A 24,214-nucleotide genomic window follows, 5' to 3' on the forward strand; every position below is an offset into this window, starting at 1 on the left:
TTTAATTGTGTGTAATCCGCGTTTTTAGCACGTTCAAAATTGAGCGGCATTAAATCCCGCTTCTCATTGGACAATTCACATCCTTCAAACTGATGATGAGCGTTTAATGCTTGAAACCCGGTCCGTAACCTACAAATCTATGAGTAGAGAGCCATCATTTACAAAAAGTGCATCTACATCCCACCTTCATGATTTCTACGAGGAAATAAATTCAATAATCTTAGCATACCTATTGGAACTATGAATAAACCTGATGAATTCATACCAATTCGGCTTTGAAAAGTTCTGGTCGTAGGAAAATATGATTAATGAGAACTGCAGTTTGTATAAATAAAATGTGAAGTCTGAGAAACAAAATTTGAGTGACCATTTTTTTTAAAGTCTGAGGGCAGTTGGTTGATTCTTTGGTTTATTTCACCAAAAATTTAATTTATTATTAAAAGTAATAGTTTAAGTTTTCGATTAGAAATATCTGATTCGTATTCCTGACTTTCTTGTGTGGCACACATACTTCACGCTAGAACAGAAATTCGTTCAACAGAAAAAGATTACCGGTTAATAAATTATGCCGAATAACATTTGCGTAAATCCATTTTTTTTTAGTTGTAGGATGCTGGATTGATGTGAATGAACAATAGATGATAGTAACATAACGGTCAGAAATCGTTCAGTGAATTTTTGCTGCAGTGAAGTTAATATAACAACGGGGCGGATGTTTTTTGGTTCATCCCTATGTTGCCCTAGGGACTAAGACCCCATCCTCGACCTTCTTGCCCTGGAGGGGTGGTTTTGCCGAGACGGAGGATGAGAGAAAGAAGCGAGGCTCCTCTGGCCGAGGGTGGGGTCGCCGCGGAGGGGAGCGAGTCCCGAGCGACGGCCGTTTTACTCTTCAGTCAAGAAGAAAGATGCAGCCGTCCTGGGCTGAGGTGTTCGCCCTCTTCGCAGTCCTGGCGTCTCTCGCCTTCCATTCCCACGGGTCCAATCATCACAGAGAGCTGAGGGAATACTGGTGCAAGATGAACTGCAAGAAGTCAAACGCTAGCGAAGTAAGTCATGGCGGGTCTCGATATTCCGACAAAATTTACAAAAAAACCAAACAAATGACAGCTAACGCGAATTATTCCATGGGGAGTATGTTCATAAAACCCATCTGAATTCCAACATAAAGTTAAAATCATACCAATTCAACAGTTTAAGCCTAAGCAATGGAACAGATTTGACGAATTTTAGTATTTAATTTCATCCAACTCAATCATACTACATATATTGAAAAAGAGTGATTTAATTTAATGTTAACTTGTAACAAATAATCTGGCAACTTTAAATTACGTAGACCACGTTTGGGTCAAACATATAACAACCAATTTAAAATTTTATATAAAAAAAGTCATACATGATGAGACCAGAAAAATAAGCACGCGCATAAATAAACAAAATCAATATACACACATATTTGACACTCTCAAGTTTGACATAATACAGTTAAAAATTAATTTCTTTGCAGTTTTGTCATTGATGAGTCTATTTTTATTGTTGCGACTTATTTCATGTCAATTCTCTGTCATTTTTTTTCTCTTGCACTCTGAGATTTGCAGACAATTGTGCGGGGTTCAAGAATTGATAAATCGTCAGATTTCCAGACAAATCCAGAGATCACCTCAATCGTGAAATCAAAACTCACTTTAGCAAAACAATCCTAGAGTCAGAATTGAGCAATTGCTAAAAAATGAAAAGATTTTCTAACCAACTGAAATACTCTCCTTTTTTAGGTACTATTACGATTTTTTCTAAGTTTCTTAATAATACCCTCGCAACCTATTGTTTACCTGACGCTTTAAATTTAAAAACATTTAACCATCTACCTTGGCTGGATTGAATCGAAACAAATTTCATTTAAAAACAGTTTTTTCCGTATTTAATATTTATTGTTCCGAGCTGAAATTCGACCGTGGGAGTGTTAATAATAAAACGATAAAACTCTCGAATCTCGTTTCGTCCTATCTTTCTACAATTTCACTTTTGAAGTCCTTGATCGGTCCGAGGCAACGTCTGGACGAGATGGACGTCCATTCTTGCTTCCTGTCCTGACTTTGTTCCTCTCTATTTTTTCAAACAAAGTGTAACGCATAAAATTATTTTATATGTTTTCACAAATTATATGTAATAAATATTAGCCTTATCTATCTATAATGAAAAAAATGCTAACATCATGAGCATCTTTTTGTTCGTTTTTACAAAGAATAATCTGGATCACGATATGGTCTTGATGAAAAAACACATCCAATCGTTACTGCCAAATCTTCGACCTATTTTAAAGCCATGATCAGGGAAAATCTATCTTAAATACGTAGACAAATTAAAATAATTAAGTTGTTAATAGGCGATTTTAAATTACTTTGATGAACGACTCAGTCCCAATATTGCCAACGTTCCTCAAAGAAATTTGAAATCACCTATTAAATGCTTAATCAATTCGTATACGGATTTCAGATAGTCCTTTTGATCCTGATAATCCTGGATCCTATCCTTGCTGTTTTTTTTTTTTTTTAACTCAGCCGCGTATCACCATTTCGCTGTCCTGCCGAAACGCGTCTGAATAAACAAAAATCAGTGAGGTTAGGCAGACCAAGGTGATAAATATCAAGTAATAAATTTATCACTCTTCAGACCTCAGGAAGGGCATCTCATATTCTTAAATATATTTAAAAATTGTCAAATTTACAATAGATTTATATATTTTATATATAATTATAAATACATTATGTATTAAATTTTTTATATTTATAGATATTTTACGATTTTTTAATAGATGGTTTCAGATTTCTTTGAAAACCAACTCAGTCCCAATATTGCCAAGGGCTGTTATTCAAAGAAATTTGGAATAGCCTATTAAATACTTAATTAATTTGTATACGGATTTAAGATCCTTTTGATCCCGATGATCCTGGATCCTATGCTTGCTGATTTTTTTTTTTAAATTCAGATGCGTGTCGCCATTTCGCTATCCTGTTGAAACGCGTCAGAAAAAATCAGTGAGGATAGGCAAACCAAGGTGATAAATAAATATCAAACAATAGATTTATCCTGATCAGCCCGGAAAATCCGAAAAGAAAAGTGAGAAATTTAATCTACAATGAATGGGGCAGGCCCGCTGGAACGAGATGAACGAAAAATTAAAAGTTCATAAAGAAATGGTGAGGCCATGGCCCGTGGAGAACTTAAAGAAACGAGACAAAACAATATTAACAAGGTTAAGGATAGGCCACACCCGGCTCACGCACGGCCATCTCCTGGTAGGAAGAAGATGCAAAAGTTGCCCTCTATGCGGAGACCTGATAACGGTAAGACATCTATTAGAATAATGCAATAGGTTAAGAGTATACCGAGCAAGGTGCCACCTACCCTCCGACCAACGAGCAACTCTAAAAACATAATAGTGACCACATAAAGAAATTATTTAGATATCTGAGAGCAGTGAACGCATATCAATTAATTTGATCCACCCCTTAGTAGAACTTTGAATTTCGTATGTATGTATTTATTGGCGAGGATGTTGCAGTGAATGCTGTGAGTAATGGGCCGCTCGACGAAATATTCAGGACCACGGCTCGGATTTTTGGTGGGGAGTAGAATGATGGAAGTTTTATCTGTTGTTTTTAACTGTTCTTAGTGAATGTGCGTACTGGATGAGCGAATTTATTGGAGTGAATGTATTTATTAGCAAGGATGTGTATATTTACACTTTTAAACAGTGTAAGTGTGTATAAATGAGGTCGGGGCGTCGTCGGAATGCGCAGTACCATGACGGTCCGCCAAATATTAGTTTAGGATTAGTACAGCATGGTGTTATGAGTGAGGACAGGTTACAGACGGAATATCGAGTACCTCGGTAACCTATCAATATGTGTGAAAGCTGTTCTTTTAATTGATGGAAATTAACAGTTTGTAAAGGGGGGGGGGACGCGTAACGAACAAAATGGGGTACCAAAATACCCTACTCGAAAATGCGAAAATTGTTAATATGCGAAGTGCCGGTAATGGCCATAGATGCTGTCTGGCGAAAAAAAATAGGTTTATCACCCCCACAGACCACAGGAAGAACATCTAATATTCTTAAATATGTCTACAAATTGAATATTATACAATAGATTTATATATTATTTTTTTATATTTATAGATATTTTACAATTTTTTAATAGATGGTTTCAGATTTTTTTGAAAACCGACTCATCCCAATATTGCCAAGGACTGTAACAGTATTGATGATGACCTTACTGCTTGACATACTGTGATATTATTCGTATGATTATTTACAATTAACGTACAATTTAGAACGATATTGTATGTTTTATAAACCACAATCTTGTTTCATTAATCTTTTAGGTTATTTTGTTTGTTAAGAACGGTTCTTTTTATAAATTTTATGTATTGCGAAACGGTTTGCTCTTCAGCATAGCAATAATTTCGGTGCGCCTTTTTAAGAAGTAGATTTTTAAGATGAAAACAATTAAAAACAAAGTTGTCTTGAGCATGTCCTCCTTAAGTGTAAAACCGGTGTTTTAAGTTTTCTGGATGAGGCAATGGTCAAACTTTAATCAAATACGGAGGACGTTGTTCGTTTCTAAGAAGGCGCTCCATCGCTACGAACCGTGACCGTCGGCTTTGAAATGGATTCTGCGGTTTTGATGCGGTATCTCAGACTATGCGAGGCCGGAGAATGATGATTCTCTCCTACTCGATTCTTGAAATGGTGCGCTTCGTTATTCATATTCACGGCGGATAATACGAGCCGATTTCAAAGCCAGGGATTTTCCCTTATTCGTGTTTCTTTCCAAACCATTTCCGGGCAATTCCACCTTCATTAATGAATTTTCCACCTTAGAATCGTCCATTTTTTATTTTGCCAAAAGAAGAAAAATATTTAAAAAAATTTACTCCAGGCTTCATTAGCCGTTTGGAAAAATATGAACATTGTCGAAAATAAACGAGAGCACAGTACTAATCCATTATCGAGAATTAATTAAGGTTTATATTATTAGTAATAAAGAAGCTGGTTTTACAACCGATTTGATTGCTCGATCGTGTATATTGCTCGTTCGGTTTTAAGTACCTATCATCCGACGTCTTTTTCACCGTGTTATTCCCTATAAAATTTTCGTATCGGATGGGAAATGAGATTTTAATCGATTAACATTTTTGAAAATACTCTAGAGAAGTTTAAGTAAGCTTAAGTTTAGTATTTGTTACAGATGCAGGATGTAACTTCTTTGAATATCTTATCAAAGCGTGGATCTGCTTCCATAAACAGTTTATTATGCTTAGCCTATGCTTGACTTTTATTTCACTCCGGGCGATTAAAACTCAGCTTGGACAAATAATGCTCGTATGTTTTTTTTCTATTTAAATAAATCGTAAGTAAATATTGGAACATTGCGAAAAATAACTTGTCGATGAGTAAATCGTTTCCTTCTTTCCTTTGCATGAGTTTTAATGGCATTTGTGTCTACCATGAAGTGATAAATAGTTTTTTTGGAAAGGCAAACAAAAATAAGAAAAAAACTATTTGATTACATTCCACATTATCGAATACTTCAAACAAAAATTGATAAAACCAGCCATCAATCATTACTATTAATTAAACAACACAGCAAAAGTAGTTTTGATAAGTAAACTTGATCACCGAAAAATTGAACTGGTTTAAATAATAAACCTACAGCCGTGTCTTCTTAATTGATTTGAAAAGAGGTAAATTGAAATATTACATATTAATAATAAAATAATAACTTATTTGTCGCGTCCGGTTTAATAATAATAATAATAATAATCATTTATAGGCTGTTTAAGAATTAAAGAAAACTGAACTGACCAACCAAAATATTGTAAATGTATGGTAAAAGCATGTACGAACACATCGCTATTGTGTAACATTACCCGTTTAATATTGATCATAAAATAATTTATGAATCAATTAAAATAATAATCGTTTATTGGTGGTTGCTTTGGGAATTCAGTCAGAACTTCCAGTTTTGTACCCGAAGCATACACTCAAATAAAAAATAAAAATAATAATTCACTAATTTCGTGGTCCGCTTGACCAATTAATATATTACAATTAATTAAGGTTTTTAGTTGAGATAAAAAAAGTCAATGGCACGAGCGGGATTCGAACCCACGATCTTCGGCTTGATACGCCGCTGCTCTAGCCGCTTGAGCTATCGTGACTTCAACTTCAACTCAAGTGGTTAGAGCAGCGGCGTACAAGCCGGAGATCGTGGGTTCGAATCCCGCTCGTGCCATTGACTTTTTTATCTCAACTAAAAACCTTAATTAATGAAAAATAATAATAGTAGACTTAAAATATAAACACAACATTAATAAATTGTTGTTTACTTCTATCGTGTTACTAATTGTTTTACACTCTTTAGCGTAAATTATATTAAAAATAAAGAAAATTAATTCAATTTCATCATTTCCAGAGCCAAGTTGTCGAGTGAGTTAATTTTTTAAAAATTCATTTATTTGATGCAACAATTAATTTGAGTTATAAATTATTTATTGATTTTTGGTAAAAGCATGGTTTTAAGTCGAGAGCTTTAGCTAACGACAGACGTAGCCCAAGTTTTGGGGGTGCCGCGCTCTACCAACATGATGGTCTACGGCGGCTTAGGACCACCGGAAGTCTCGATCAAAGAGAAGGTAGTAGGACTGGATACGATCGTTTTATTGCTCTTCTTGCTCTACGGAATCGTCATTTGATGGATTCCTTGGTAAGTACCGAATGGTTGTTGAAGTTTGGATGGGCTTTAAAACAGTCATCGGAAGGCTTAGTATCAGGTTCTCCACTGCTGGGTCATCGTGTAGAAAGGCGATTTTTGGCTAATCATCATCTCGCTTGGAACAATGGGGGGGAGGGCTGTTCTTTTCAAAAATGACTGCCTCTTTGGTTTGTGGCTATCAGATAGTCGAGAGCGTGTGTAGAGAACCCTTTGCTTCATGTGCCATGCGTCACATAAAACAGCCAGTTATGGCATAGTTGAATCCACGGCCGTGACCGTACCGAACTGATTATCATACAGATTGGACATTTGTCTGCACTAAGGTACATTGAGGAAGTTCTTCTGGAAGCTCCGTTTTTGGAGACAACTTCGTTTTAATGCTCGACCGCATGTAGCTCAAATTGTCACCATTACTTACAGGATGTAGGAATATCACAATGAATCGGTTAGCACGTTCTCCTGCCTTTAATCATTAAAACAGTTATGAGACCTATCTTAAGCTTGGCACCTGTACATCCAAATAGGTTTGAGTGTATGTTGAAAGTTTTGATTTTAATGGTAATCTTGATTGTCGTTTGGGTAGATAATAGAATATTTTAAATTGTTTGTTGAGTGTCTGTTTTTTTAATCGTTTGAGTGGATTCCAAGTCAGTCTTATATGAAATGTTAGTCTTAAATAGTTAACATTGTCGGAATGAGGAACAGGTCCATTGCATAAATGTAAGCAAAGACAAGCCTCACGACGGAGGTGATGATGTGACTTTGAGGGGTTAATGATTATTATCCAAAGATTGCTCCATTTTTCATTTGGTGATATGTTGTTTTGTATCATAAGTAAAGCTTGTATAGAAGAGGGATGACTTGTTAATATGGCGGTGTCATCTGCGTACGAAAAAATTGCGTACAACAGCGAAGCGAATATTGACCCCTGAGGCACACCAGCAAGCACTTCTTCCATCTCAGAAGTCTCCGTAATTTCGTTTACTGCGAAAAATCTCTACTTAAGGTACGATAGAAATATAATCAGTATAATTTTTAACTAAACTAAAAGTTTAATATTTACAGTTTATGAAACTGAGAAATATTTCAAATACTCCTTCCTCAAGAAGTGCCCTACGTGGAATCGGGCAAGTTTTTCTCTTGCGGACGACCTTACGTATGAACAGGGCTCGTGGTCGTTCTAGTAAGCTGCAGTCGAATATAAGGTGGCTGTGGTCTTCTATAGATACTCCCTCGCATGGAATGACCGCAATTCTGATAGTCTGAACCGATGGAGATAAGCCCAGCACCCTCCTGTCCTAATTTGACTTGCATTAGTTTGAAATTGTCAGGTAGAGTTCGTTCTATGTTCAACCAATGGAAGTTTTTTGGGCTCCTTTTGTAGTTGCCATGCTTCATTTCATTCCTTGATTGAGTTTTCCTTCAACAGCCTTAAAAAATAATTTGGGGTGTCTGCAGAATAAAATATGTAGTTGCCATATGCATCTTTTGCTTCTTGATAGAATTTCCGGAGGTTTCCCATTTTTTGTTCCAATTGCTTGGAACTCTTTCCACTCTTTCCAGCTGTGTAAGATTGCAATTGTATTAAAACCAATCTTTCCAAACCGCAGGTGCATATGTCAGAATCGGTAGTAGAGCACTCTTGTACAATGTTCTAAGGGAGACCTGACTGATTCCCAATTGAACTTGTACTTTGGTAGAGAGAAAGCCGACCACTTTCAGTGCTCTTTCTGATGTATATTTAACGTTATTATTCCATTTAAATTTATTATTGAAAACAACTCCAAGATATTTAATTTTCACTACGATCTCAAGTTTGTAAGCCCCCATGTAGATGTGAGGAGTTAAACGCTCTATTTTACGACTTGTATACAGTACTTGGCATTTTTTCGTGTTAGTGTGTTAATGTTAGTTTGTCTTCAATAGACCACTCGTCAATCAATCTTAATGCCTCATTTGCAGTTGTCTGTAAGCTTATATAGTCGGCGGCATAAACAATTAAAAGATAGTCGTCTGCAAACGCTGAACATGTACAACCAAGAACATGTACAAGAACATCGAACAGGTTCAAATCTTTCTTGTTGAATAATGGGGTTCTGGGTTACCAAACGAAATCTTTATTTAACTCGTAGCCTAAAGAGACTTAAGGTGGCCATTCACGATCGCTCCTATCAGTCCAAACGGAGCGACGCCGTTCCAAAAACCATTTCAATGGCAAAACTGAACTGGCGTGCCGGGCTGCGCCGAATATTCGACCGGTCCGAACTCCATCGCGCCACTCCAAATATACGTGAACGGTGGAATATTGGAGCGCTGCCTCCATAAACCCACGTTTTTTATTCTTTTCTTTTTGCGCAGTCTCCGTCTTTCTGTCACTGGGCAAACATCTCCGTCGTACATTCTCAAAACGTCAAAAACGTTTATTCTTTATTGGCAATGACATCCAATCGATATTTTATTGTTGAGGTGATTAAATTGTATAAAAGTTTACCATGTTTATGGAAATTGGTTGACAATGATTACCACGATAGAAATAAAAGAAATTCGGCCCTCGACCAGTCGGTCGACCTTTTCAAAACAAAGGGTACAAATGCAACAAGTGCGGTATTGATAACCCCCTAAGCGCTGAGCAGAAATCGTAGTAGAGAACTCAAGTTCTTCGTAGTTCATCCCTGTAACGAGAAATCGTAATGTTGCTGCCTACCTTTCATGTGGAGTGATGATTTCTCTCATGACTGCGTTTTGTTTTCTAATCAAGGGGGTAACAAGTTGGAGTAAATATAAATAAGACGTTTATTTAGAAATCGTGAGATGCGGTCTGATGTGATGTAGGTTTCAGAAAAACATTTTCTTTATCGTGCCAACGTTTCGATCTTTATTGAGATCATCTTCAGGGCCTGGGATTTACAAACATTGTTTACATATAACAAGTAAATTTTGGATGTGGAAAAGTGAACTTATACAATGCAAAATATATATTGTATAAGTATATATATAAATATATGTTGTATAAGTTCACTTTTCCACATCCAAAATTTACTTGTTATATGTAAACAATGTTTGTAAATCCCAGGCCCTGAAGATGATCTCAATAAAGATCGAAACGTTGACACGATAAAGAAAATGTTTTTCTGAAACCTACATCACACCAGACCGCATCTCACGATTTCTAAATAAATATCGATTAACGGTCACTAATCACCACACATAAATAAGACGTTTCATCTATCCTTAAATAGTTCCTCTAATCAGCGGATTTAAAGGAAAGATCAAATCGATGTGGGTATAGGGGGGGTTCTGTTCAGGAGCCAATTCTTACACCATTTCCTGTTCGGTTTTTTGCTTTTTATATATAAACAAATAGCAGCGTAGCACAATCCTCATCCATTTTGAGGAAGTAATTCACTAGATGACGATCAGAGCGGTCGTGAACGCCACCTCAAATTTCAGGAACTATACGGCTCGGCGCGATTCCATTTGGAGCGATCGTGAATGGCCACCTTTAGACCCTTCGCAAGGTCAGAGGAGGTAATACACGTCATGAAGTGCAAAATTAGGTAATAAGTTGTTATTTAAATTGCAATCTGGTAGTAATTGTAAGTTGTAATGGTAAGTTTGGTGAATTTTCTTTCAAACTATCATAATTAAATATTTTAAAAAAACTCGTGAATTTTTGATCTCGTTAATTTGGTTCACATTATAATAATTGGTTTAGGGCGACCGCATGTCTAGACCGAAGAGAAGATGGCGGTCGACAGCGATGCTCGAAGGCTAGAGACGATCTTACTGCAAGAACTGTCATTTAACAACTTCCTTGGTAGACAAGTCAGGAGTCATTTGAAGGCTTCGTGAGCATAGCCTCTAGACGTCCAGAGTCAGGCTCTCTACTGCCGAAGAGGGATCGAGTAGGAAAGCGACTATTCCTAATCAACATCTCGCTTGGACTGGAACAACGGGGTTGTTCCCTTTCATAGAAGAGTGCCGGTTTGGTTTGTGGCAATCTGATGACCGAGGTGTGGAGAAGACGTGCTTTATGTACCGTGTGTGAGTCACATTCAAAGACGGCCAGTTATGGCATGGGGTGAAATCAACGTCCCTGCCCGATTATCATACAGAGTTGATATTTGTCCGCACTAATGGAGCTCTCCATTTTTTGGAGACAACTTCGAGTTAATGCTCGAACGAGTTGTCTCTCATTATTTGGAGGATAGGGATTACCACAATGAATTGGCCAGCATGGTCTCTTGACATGAATACTATAGAACACTTTTGGGACATGACAAAGAGACGGGCTTAACAAGTGTTGAACAGTTTGAAACAGTTTTTGTTGTGTAATGGGATTCTGGTTTACAAAATCCTGTCGCTTATTTACCCTATGCCTGGGAAACTTAAGGCCCTTCGCATTTCGCAATGCAATTGGACGTAATATGTGTTAATAAGAGCAAAACCAGATAATAAATTGATAGAACTGGGGTCGGTGGCCGCAAGGTTTAGTCTTTGACACGGCGCTCATCACTGTAAGGTAAAGGTCCCGAGTTCGAATCCAGCGGCCCTGCATTCGAACCCGACATACTTACAAATGGGCTTTTTTTCAAAAACACCGGCACCCTTGTAAAAAAAATATATATATAAATTGATAGTAAAATTTTAATCTATTACTAGGTCAAAATCACTTTTCCGGGGTTTTGGTGAGTTTACATTCAAACCATCATAATTAAATCATTTTTGTTAAACTTACGAATTTCTGTTCTTGTTTAATTTATTTTTCATTCAAATAAGTATGTTGTAATTGATATAATGATAAAATATACATATAGAAGTTTAAAATAAACAAGAAAATATGGACTGAATTTCCAAAACAACCATCTATAATTAAAAAAGTCATCACATCTTAAATATATATATATTAGTTTATATAATGTAAGATTGATGGACGTCATCAGATTTCACCCTTTTGTTCATTCCCTTCGGGTTTTTTTAAATTTATTTATTTAAAAAAATACATTATGCTAGTTATTGCAAATTGACTTCAAAGCGGGGTTTTATTTTTCGTAAATGAAAGAATAAAGGTCCGTTATTTAAACATGACCGGATGCGATAGCGGGAAAATGTTTGTGTACAAATAAGCATCGTCCGGTGGTCGACCATAAACACCTGACATGGCGAATTCCCGACGTCTCGGGTTTTTCTATTCCCATACTGAGAACTTTCCAGACGAAGGTTTCCCATCAATCCGACAAAAACGGATTGTACCTCACCTTTGATCATGTGAAAGAATAAAGTGAATCGTGAAGCATTGTACTCCGGCTGCGAGACCTTTTGGACATTGGAACGTCTATGCTGAAAACCCTTGTTCTTATAAATATCTCCTCATTTGGTGAATATTTTCACTATTTCTATCATTTTATCCAACCATTGTATTTATTTTCACCAACTTTATTACGCTAGTACATAGTACAGAAAAAAAGAGATACTGTTGGTATAAATTTTCTTGTAGAAGGAAACTACATACATTTGTATAACCAATGTTGGTTCTACGGGCACCCTTGAGATGATCCTGTTTAAGGGCTGCCAGCAATACAATGATAAAAAAATGGTTATAAAATACTAATGAATGGGGCACTTAACATTATTAAACATGGAGAGAGAAAAATAGTAATAATGATTCACTAGTGTTCGTGGTCCTCTTGACCATTTAATATCTTTCAATTAATTAAGGTTTTTAGTTGAGAGAAAAAAGTCAGTGTCAAGAGCGGGATTCGAACCCACGACCTTCGGCTCACGAAGTCACTATAGCTCAAGTTTTTAGATCAACTGTGCATTAAGCCGAAGGTCGTGGGTTCGAATCCGGCTCGTGACACTGACTTTTTTATCTCAACTAAAAACGTTAATTAATTGAAAGTAATAATAATAGTTTCCCTTTCAAAATTCCTTCTTTAAATAGTAGGGCACTAATTTTTGTTACTGTTTTTAGCCAAATACTCATATAGCCAAAATTTGTCTTTTTTCGAAAATGTTTTGGGGTTTATTTCACATGCCATCTCATTATGTGCCAAAAGAAACCCCTTAGGGCCTAAACACAGAAAACAATTCAGCATAATTGTTAATCAATTTATGTTTAATGGTCTAATTGACCATATTAATTATTTCAATTAATGGAACACTTCCTGCCACTCATCCTCAAATAACTCATTTCATCTGTTTCATACATTTACCTTGAGATTTTTTTTTTAATAGAGCTGGAAATTATATTGACAATATATCGGCATTAAAAAAACTTAAATATGAGATGAGATGTCCTATAGCGTGTTGCCCCAACGAAAATTAACAGTTATTTCACTTAATTATTCTTTTCATGTAAGGTCTTAGTTTAGATGAAAAAGTTAGTGTCACGAGCGGGATTCGAACCCTGTTGCTGCACTGACTTGGTGAGCCGAAGGTCGTGGGTTCGAATCCCGCTCTTGACACTGACTTTTTTATCTCAACTAAAAACCTTAATTAAATGAAAGATATTAAATGGTCAAGCGGACCACGAACACTAGTAAAACATTATTACTATTTTTCTCTCGCCATGTTTAATAATGTTAAGTGCCCCATTCATTAGTATTTTATAACCATATTTTTATCATCTGCAAAAATATATGTTTTCTGTATGACTTTTTTTTTGCATTTTCATTTTTGTAGCACACCGAGGAACAATGAATTAGTGATTTAAGACGAGGTAATATATTTTAAGTAGAAGGAAAGTGTTACTTTTGATACCTAGAAAGTAAATGTATCATAAACCATGTTTTTGTATTATGTCAATATGAGAGTACCATTTAAAACGGTCGTCTATAATCAAGCCTAGATATTTGATTTCGTGGACTTGATCCACCTTAAAACAACTAATACATAGGACTTCATCATGGCATTGGAAACAGTAGAAGTTAATGTGTCAGTGTTAATCAAATTCCGGCTATTAAAACACATGAACTTTAGTTTACTACTTGATAGTCGATTTATGCTAACCATTCACCACGAAGTCCTAGATTGCATCTGTCTACATTCTTACTAGATTTTCCTGATTAATGAACAGAAATAACATCTGTATTAATGGTTCTAAAATATCTTTAACATACACTAAAAAGAGAAGAGGACCTGGCCTTGTGGAACCCCGACCGGTTAATATTTATTAAATGGGTGATTAAATTTTTTTAATGACTTCAAATCATTTGGCTTTGCTCCAGTGTCTTAGTGGTCCTTTGTAGACTGTCAGAGTATCAGGTAATGTAATTCATCACAAACTTTTGTGAACAAATCCATTATTCATAGAACTGTAAGCAGATTTTTAGTCAAATTGACGATTGATAGTTCCTTTTCTTTATTTTACAATTGGACAATAATTGGGTTACATATTTTTTACAATAATTAGCGACGTGGACTTAAAACATTCAAATTTGGGCAAAGAGTGAGCTTCTTGATGTGTCACAAGAGTTTGGCCGGGTGTGGCAAAGTGTCTCCTGAACAAATTAAAGATATTTTTCCTTCCTTCTTTGCCAAATCCTCCTCTTTTGTTTTTCGGGTCCGACAAGATTACTCCGAGTACCGCAGGTCAGCGTACTCGGGCCAATACTAAATGTCCTGCAACTGCATCTTTTGCTGATGACACAGCAGTACTAACCTCTAACCCCGATCCTGCGGTTGCTTCAGAGGTTCAGCAGAGACATATCGTATGTATAGCAGATGTGCGACAATGGAAAATGAAGATAGACGAAAGCAAGTGCGCCGATGACACATTTACACGCCTAGGGAAATGTCTTACAATTGACAACAATACTCCTATTCCTAAATCCGATTGTGTTCCTTAGGTTCCGCGTAGACTCAGGCCTAACATGGAATCAGCATACACAACTGAAGCGACAAGACCTATACAGACGCTAAAGTCTATCGTACAAGGTCGAAATCCATGCTACCGGTGAAAAACAAAAAATTTTGGACGTATGGCATAAAACAGTGGGAAACCTCTAAACCTTCTAATGTCCAACGTCTCAAATTCTAACAGTCCGAAGTCCTCAATCAATTAAAAATTCTCCGTGTTTTCTATCCTCCACAACGACCTTAAAATCCCATTTATCCAAAAATTTGCCAAGTTTCACAATATCTTCTCCCATCACCCTTATAATCTCGCCTAAGTCTTGCCCAACAGAACCTATACTTACAATCCCTTAAGGCGTCTCAAAGGGAAATGGCCCCACGACCTCCTTTCTCAGGAGTAGGTAGTGAAGTTTATTTATTGGAACTGGAAGAATAACAATGATTATTTGCTCCCCTCAAAATAAATATGTATGTAAATATATATGTGTCATAAAACTACATGTTGAATCAGAAATTGAAAATTGTAATAAAATATTGGAAAAAAAATCCGACTGTAAAATAAGTTCTGCTGGCATGGCATAGTGGTAAATGTCGTCATATTGTTTTATATAGGTTGGGAAAGATATTGGTTTATAATAAAAAAAAAGAAAAAGATCACAAAACAAAAGCTGAAAACCGGGACTTCGGTAGTCGAGTGTCAGCCCGATAGACCCCAGTTATTTTTTACTTTATTTTATTATTATTTTGTCCTCGTTTAGAACACATCTGCCGACCGTTGTAATTTAAATTAAGATAGCACTGAACACTGCAATCTTCCGTACAACTAATGCTACACATGGGACCCACCTACCTTCTACCCACGATTTCTTGTTCAACATGCCACATCCGGCTCTACATGTAAACATAACTGATACCCCTCCAGATATGACATGTTGCCCAGTTGGAAATTTACAGTTTTATATGTCGGTTTGTAAGGGTATCATTTGATCGTCATAAGTCAGAGTTTTTTTTATTTAACGTAGACGGCGAGTCGCGCGAAGATAAGCAGTTGTGCGAATCGATGCGTATTTTTTAGGCGGTCATTTTCGATTATTTTGGTCTCCATTCCTTGCAGTTTGGTCGGATAGACGCGTTTTGGTGCTTCTTTTATAATCAGTTTTTTTTTTTTTTTAAATTAACCTTTTTATTTAAGCCATTTAAAATTCATTATTTACTTGCATATTACCAAGGAACGTGATGTATATTTAAAATCGATGCGTATTTTTTTCAGGAGGAAGGGTTACGTGAAAAAAGGGCCAGGGGCGACGGTGGGAATCGAACCCACGACCGCGGGATCGACGAGCTGAGAGTGATGAGCTTTCTTTCTGTTCAGACAGGTTCGGTTTTTATTTTCGTCGCGAAATTTGAAATAAATCTCTTGGTATGTCGGAGGTTATGAAGAATTGGGTTTTGAATAATTTAAATTTTGTGTACGAATTGTTATAGTGTTTGTGTGTATGATTGAGTTTTTTCTTTGTAATTTTAATCTTTGGTGGTTTTCTGTGAGGTTGAATTGAATAGTTTGACGTTGTCGTCTCTAAACGTCGTTACCTTCTTTATCTTTTATTTTCCGTCCTGTCCAAAATTAAACTCGTCTTTGGTTGGTCTCAAGAAATTTTTTGGTTGATTTTTCGCCCTTAGATTATATATATATATATTACACAGGGCGGGCGACCAGGACCCGAGGGGTTAAAAGCCTGAGTAGGCCCGTACCCCATCCCTAAAAGGTCCGGGACCTGGTCGGCTCACCAGTCCTGCATAAACCTTTTGGACCTATTCACAAACCCCAGGATTGTGGACCATTTTATCCTGGGGAGTGTTTTGGTTATGTCCTCTCCTTCGAAAGTATTAAATCTTTCCCTAGCATACCTATCGCATTCTGCGAGGTAGTGTCGAGCCGTTTCTTCTTTTGTTTCGCAGAAGCGGCAGAAGGGGTCTGGTAGAGTACCCATTATGAAGAGGTGTCTTCTAAAGGGGCAATGGCCCGTTAGGATACCTATCAGCCTCCTTATTCCCCTCCTAGAGTTAGAGAGTAACCATTTCGTTTCTTTAGGTTTGATTTCCTTCAGAAACTCCTTCGATTGCCTGCATCCGGGGGACATATTCCATTCCTTAAGGAATTGTTTCATGCCCCAGCTACTTATACTCTCTTTTGCTGTGCTTAAAGAGTGGGGTAATACCGGTTGTGGCCCGACAAACGCAGTATTTGATCCTTCCTTGGCCAGGCTGTCCGCCTCCTCATTGCCATAGTGCCCCTTATGAGCAGGTATCCATATGAGGGTTACCCTATTCTCATACCTGGTGATAGTCCTATTAATGAGTTCAACGGTTTCCTCTACCAGTCTAGATGTTGACAGTTCTTTTTGTAATGATTTTAGACTGGCCTGACTGTCGGAAAAAATTTTAATATCTTTTCCCTTAATCTTGTTATCCATAAGTGTTCTACAGCAAACATTAATGGCACAGACCTCTGCCTGAAAGACCGAGGTGTTATTACCAAGAGGAGAGGAGATGCTGATCCCTAATTTAGGTATATCCTTAATGAGTGAGCCATCGGTGAAGCAGTCTAGGCTACGATGGTCATCATCAGACCTATAGTTAGTCACAGGGAGTAACTACCTGAAAATACTTTTTCCCTAAAGGTGTTTTAACCTTTTTGTCGCTTACACCCAGTAGTTGGTTGTTGACCTTACTCAGTAAATTAGAATTTTCGAGTGTCCTATATTATTTCCCTTATGGTTCCAGCTGCCTTCGCCCTTAGATTAACTTGACATGCTTATTTTGTTAAGAAGACTGCACTGTTTGTACGTTTTTCCCATATGTTTTTGTGGTGTCATTTTGTTTTGGCATTATAGTCATTTTTATCTTTTGTTTACTAGTTTGTAGTATATCTAGTTTGTTGCCTTTGTGGACCTATGATTTCGATTTTTATGGCATCTGTGTGCTTGTTAGCTTTGGTATTAAGGAAGCAAAAGATTGAATGATTAGGACGATTCTGTATTTTGTCTTCAGATTGTCGTTCTGTTCCTGAAAACGTTTCGGTTTTTTAAATCTCATTTTGGGTTTTTTGATTATTTCAAATGAGAAAACGTTTTTGTCTCGGTTAAACCATTATATGAATCGGCTGATTTCGACCCCTTTATTTTGCGACGTCGTGTTAACGCTTCTCGAGCGCGGTGGGCGTAAGTGCATTTTCCTCTCGGGGCGGTCAGTACAGATATAAAAATAAAGAGAAAATAAAATCCGACGCGAAAGGAAATAATTTATTTGGGACAGGCCAATAAGGGTGTTGTGGTCGTATATTTAAGTATCTTCGCCCGTGTCTCGTCTCTTTCTAACTGTGTGCGCTCTCCTTCCATCTCCTACTCCTGAATAATCTTTTTACTGCACTTTTACTCTTTGTTACGAAACGGACTTGTTCAAACGACTTATTTATTGCTCATGGGAAGTAGAGGCCACTTCGTTTTGTCTCGTCCAGCGCGCACATACCGGTTTTGAAAATAAACATAATAAAAACAGGGTGCGACATTTTTGACTGTCCCGACTCTCGTCGTTTCCCGACAATAAAGCCAAAACGATTCGACAGACTTGGGAACCTTTTTTTTGTGCGTGTGTGAGTTATCGGTTCGACACAGACAGGAATGTAGCGCGTTCATATCACTTTACTCGTTCAATAAAATCTTTTCGAGATCAATCTGACCGAACGACACACAACGAAAAAACCGAAATGTTAAACATGAATATTGAGCACTTGCCGTTTCCAAAATGAATTAATTAAGTCGGCATACGAATGTTTAAACAATTCAAAATTTAAACAACATAAAAACGCATGGAGTTGGTACTAACTTCGATTCAACCGTCTTCGAAATGTGTGGTGTTTAGTGACCGTTAGTCAATGATTTTCGGAGATCGTGAGATGCGGTCTGGTGTGACGTAGGCTTCAGAAAAACATTTTCTTTATCGTGCCAACGTTTCGATCTTTATTGAGATCATCTTCAGGGCCTGGGATTTACAAACATTGTTCTCTTCTCATTCAAAAATTTTTTATATTCAAAGAATTTGTTCCCATTCAAGTGATTGAATATAAAATAACCGAATAATCGTCTTCGAAATCTTCTGCTGGAAATAGGTTTTTCGGTATAAAAATGTAAGAAAATTGGTCTAAAGAGGCTCCAAAAAATTAACTCTTGTTAAATCGTCAGTAATCTGTAATTCAAAGTTGGCCAGCAACCGGTTTAAAGTGTTTGACTTCACTTTGAATGAAGTGTCACGGTGGTACCATGTGGTTACGCCTCACGGTTAAAACATTTTTTCACTTTCAAACTCCTAGGCAACTATCCACTACAAATAAAATTTGATGTCTGAATGAATATTTTACTCGAAGAGGCTCAAGATTTTAACACGTATAAACCAAAAATCGTGGCGTACGTTCTATGAGGTTAGCAAACTTTTAAGTATTGATGATAATCAGGACATGCCGGCGGGTCACGTTTCCTCCTTTATTGGCGGTTTTTCTATCGGGTACAAGGAATAAATTAGCCTTTTTAAATTCATAGAAGAATCCTCCGTCTTTTTAATTAAGGAAGCCGCTTTTTCTAACTGAAATCGCCTTTGATAGGGGGGGGGGAGAGCCTTGTCGGCATCGGACTTACTGCCCACGTATTGAATAAATCTCGTTGGTAAATATATTGCGAGATTACTGTCAGTTATATTTTTATTCTCGACGTCTCTTCACAGGCCCGCGTAACGCCTGGGTTGTTAATCCGATAAAGATCAAGGTAATGCCTTTTTTTTTTACACCTTTTTATTGTTATTATCGTCCAAAGGCATCACATCTCTTCTAATTCCGTGTACACGCACTAGTGTGTAGCAGTGATCATAACCGACAAAGCCAGATGGTTAAGTTATGCGGTCTGTGCTTATTATTTTATTAATTGTGATAAGATGTATACATAAACTAGCCGTCCAAAATCAACATGTAAAAACCCTTACCCCGGCGAAGGGTAAAAAGTTTAATTTTTCCCTTGAAGCTTTAACTAATTAGACCAAAATACGAGACGGATTTGGCGAAGCGATGACTGGTATATATGGTGTGTGAGGGATAATTCGATCCATGAAGAACCAACAGTGAGTGTGTGAAACTGAGAGATATCTCACTGGAACTCTTTTAAGGTTAACCAAACCTGGGGTAATTTCTCCGTAGGAGAGTTCAAATTCATAAAACATCCATAAAAATAAACTCGTGAAGAGCTTATTGGATAGGATTAACATAAGCCCATATATGCGCATATATAGATAATGTATGGAGTTTGCCTATCACTTCTCGCAGCCCACCTGCGATACATCTTTGAAATTTACAATGAATTACCGTCAGGCCTCGACAATTACCCACCGCGGCTGTCGGCAGGCCGGGGTCAGACCTCGGCCTTATCCGACCAGCCACGGAGGTTGGGCTCCGGGTTTGTCAACAGGTCAGCACCCAACCCATTCATTTCCTAGATCCAAACCCATTCACACTCTCATTCATTCTTAAATACATTCTTTCCCGCTTGCATATCACTTAATTAAGGTTTACTCGATATTCCTCAACCACCCTTTACACGTACTATATAACTAACCTAATTAACCTTATTGAGGGCCAATAGAGTACCCAATATTCCGCCATCACCACTCTTGCAGCCAAGGAATGGCATACTTCAATTATGTGTATATTCTCTACATACGGGGCACATAAACGGGCTTTGGCCCAAAAGTAAGTTTCCTTTATGTCAACCGCGAATGGCCAGTTCTAAGTCGGGTTAGGGTAATCATTCTCGTTCGGTTTAGGTTCTCCGTGGACCGCCTATCAATCTGATGACCTCTTGATGCTTAAAGCTGCTCGGACGACCCAGCCCACTGACGCTGCAACCTTTTCTCTACCATATTCTTTACTCGTTTAGCGTCAGCGGGTCGGACCGCGATAGGCTTTCGCCGTCTGGTCTGCACGTTCATTGCCTTTCAGCCCGACGTGTCCAAGTATCCAGACAACCACTGATGTGCGCTCTTACTCAGCGTATCTCTCTAAAAAAGAGAAAGTCGAGAGGGTCCACCGAGAATTTGTCCCTTAGGGTCCACTCAGGGATCGCTCTTTACTCGAAGTAGGATGAGTTCTCCCGGATCGCACGAGTCCAAGGCGTGCCAGATCGCATAAAGCCCGGCGGTGTACACGGCTTATTCCAAAAACCATAGCATGGATTCCTTTCCAGTCTGGCCCTTTAGCAACTGGAAAACCCGATTGATCGCGATTGTACTCGGATATTAGTAATATGAAAAAAATTATTTTGCCAGTGGACATATGACCCCATTTTTCATTGTACACGACTATCTTATGGTAAAATATCTGATATGATCCACAAGTTGTTGTTGTCTTTGTGCGTGACTTCATGCGGGACCAGTCACTACTCTTTTCTACCTTCTTCATGCCTTGTCTATGTCTATATAGAAATACGAGAGTATTTGTGGATTCTACCGCTTGCCACATCATGGTGATCCGCAGATCTTCTTTTGCAAGGACGAATATCCCTTGTTGCATTTTTCTTACCTATTCCTTCAGGTGTAATAACTAATTCATTTCAAACAAACCATCGGTTAATATCATGAACCTTACCTTTACCTAACAATTCCGAATCTCCGAAATTCATTCTCTATAAAACACCAAATTAATAACATTGAACTTGTATGTGTTGTAATTATTCACTGTCGTTGTTTCAATGATTTCATTGGTTGAATCTTCCCTTCGTAAGCCGTAACGAGACCCGTTCAGCTCAACTTTGTTTTTGTTCGCCTACTCTTGTTGTACGAATTTAGTATTAAATTGTAATTGACGCAGTCTACACAATAGCTTCATTCTTTCACTATAACTGATTGTGATGATATGTTGATGGAGGATACTGAAAGGGTATAGCCCTCTCTAGTTGTAGCAATTAATTTGTCAGTTTTGGTGAGCATTGTTTAAAAAAAAGCTTACTGTGTCTACCACTACCAGCTTCTGTCCCTGTCCGTTTTAATGGTGTGTTTAATTTAACGTCACAATATTAATGTTTCATTTGAGAGCATCTAGCACCACTTCAGTTGTCCACTTCTAATTTTGTCTTTTTTGGTTCCGTTCTGTGATGAAAGATTCTGTTTGTTTTTGTAGGTTAGAAATAGTTTCAGGACGTATATATGGTCTTGCAGATCCTTCCAAGGCCAGTGTATCCGCCTTTTCGTCATCCAAAAGTCCTCTGTGTCCTGCCACGAAGATATCATCAGGTTGTTGTGTTCCCCTGGTTTTTTTTTTGGGGGGGGGCACTATCTTGGATGCATTAACTAACTCAATTTTATGTGATTTTTTTATATGCTAATGCTTTTAATAGCTGTTTGGTTAATCCTTCATTTGTTTTAGAGCCTTTCGTATCATTTTATCTTATTTCCACTTGAATTCTTCTTCTGCTTTGTAGTCTGTTGAGATTTTGTAAGTGTTTTCTAGGTTAACTGATGCGAATGGAGCGTGTACGGAAAATTCGTTGAAACAGATCTCAGTAGTGATTTTTTGAGACTCTCCCACTCGATATAAAGACAAGATATATCAGATCGCACGTTCCAAAGTAACCTTTTACGCTCATTATTTTGTAGATTGTTTGGAGGTCGTGTGACGTAGGTTTTAGAAAATATTTTCTTTATTGTGCCAACGTTCGATCTTTATTGAGATCATCTTCAGGGCTAAAAGTGTTGGTTTTCCGTGTAGATGTGTCATTCTTGTCTGTCGTGTTGAGAGTGCCCACTATAGAAACGTTGGCACGATTAAGAAAATGTTTTTCTAAAACCTACGTCACACCAGGCCGCATCTCCCGACCTCCAAATAATCATCAAGTAACGGTCACTAAACACCACATATTATTTTGTACATCGATCTTTAATCCCATGGTGTACGACTAACCTTTTTGAGTATAGATGAGGAGTAAAAAATGGATGAAAGATCTTGTTAATAACGTTTCTAATAATGGGATGGAGTGTTAATGGGCGAAGCGTGATACAGGCTGCAGGCAAGGAAACTCATTCTTTTCGAGGGTCGGGCAAAGAGGGATAACTTTCCAGTCCAGCAGGGCCCAGGGTAATTATTAATTCAAAATACAGCCTCGTGCGAGAGTGGAATGAAATAGGCTGCCTTCCTAGACTTGTTTCAACTCGGAGAATAGTTCTAATACAATAAAATTTCACAAGAAATATCTCTCCAATCATTTATTTAAAATATTTTAGAAAGGGTCGGTAGTTGATGTAGACAAATCATTGTGATAACAGATATAACAATTTAGTTTGTTAGTTTTCGACGGTGACAGTGATGTCGTGAGCTTTACTTAGGATGTAAGTGGGTTTCTTACCAAAAATAACAGAAATAACAATTAATTAAGGTTTTTAGTTGAGATAAAAAAGTTAATGGCACGAGCGGGATTCGAACCCACGATCTTCGGTTAGATGCGCCGCTGCTCTACCACTTGAGCTATCGTGACCTCGATCCACTCGGACACTAACTTCCCATCTCAACCGCACCTTTTGTATTTTCCCTCCTTTTTGCCATTTTCAAGTGGTAGAGCAGCGGCGTATCTAGCCGAAGATCGTGGGTTCGAATCCCGCTCGTGCCATTGACTTTTTTATCTCAACTAAAAACCTTAATTAATTGTAATATATTAATTGGTCAAGTGGACCACGAAATTAGTGAATTTAATGATTTAAAATGAAGTATACTTCACGAAAGCTCTCCGTGGCCATTTCATTTGTCGTCGGGAATCCAATCCGATTAAACGACATTTGAAAAATGGCAAAAAGGAGGGATAATTCAAAATTCACTACCTCCGCAGACCATCAACATCCACTGCACGTCAGTTCTAGACGACTTAGTTAAAAAAAGGTTACACTGGGTGCTAGTTCTTAAGGGCATCTGCCGTTCTCGTCAAAAACAATCAAAGTATACAAATGTTATACAATTAAAACTTTGAGCGTTCCTTCAAATGTCGCACGACATGACAAAACAGTTCAACCTTTGAATTTTGGGGATTTTTAAGCTTGCGTTCAAATACTCTAATGGACAAAATAAACGAACCACCCTTATAATTACCAATTACAATTATGAGTTCAAATAATTCAAAGTCAAATAAAAATTACAACAAAAAAATCTTTTTGTCCTCTTTAATACCGAGTATTCCACCTCTGGCACGAAAGTCTGTTAAACCCCTCTGTATACCTTGGAAAAGATTTCTAAGAAGTCTGAGGAATTCTTTCCCTTTCATCAAGGATAGGCGTTTCCAACTCTTCTAGGGTCTTGCGACCTGGGTTTCGCCGTCGTACTCGTCGCTTAAGATGGTCCCAAATTTGTTCGATTGCGTTTAAATCTAGACTTCGAGCTGGTCACACCAAACACTCAATTCCAACCTCGTTCAGATAGTCATCCACAATTTGTGCTCTATGGTGCCTTGCCTTAGCAAGAATCAGTCACCGATGTGGAAGGCAAATGGCACTACATGTCC

General features: G+C 37.6%; 1 protein-coding gene across 1 annotated transcript in view; it reads left to right on the plus strand.

The window, feature by feature from the left end:
* The first annotated feature begins 870 nt into the window (after positions 1-870).
* Positions 871-24,214, plus strand: part of LOC106660909 (anosmin-1) — a 38,548-nt gene continuing 15,204 nt past the window's right edge. Inside the window, exon 1 of the mRNA XM_014383945.2 lies at positions 871-1,046. Within this exon, the coding sequence (XP_014239431.1) occupies positions 906-1,046 (141 nt within the window). The 5' untranslated portion in view covers positions 871-905. The remainder of the gene's footprint in view (positions 1,047-24,214) is intronic.

The sequence above is a fragment of the Cimex lectularius genome, unplaced genomic scaffold, assembly GCF_000648675.2.
Source record: "Cimex lectularius strain Harlan isolate CLEC.00 unplaced genomic scaffold, Clec_2.1 scaffold24, whole genome shotgun sequence".
In the NCBI taxonomy this organism is placed as follows: domain Eukaryota; kingdom Metazoa; phylum Arthropoda; class Insecta; order Hemiptera; family Cimicidae; genus Cimex; species Cimex lectularius.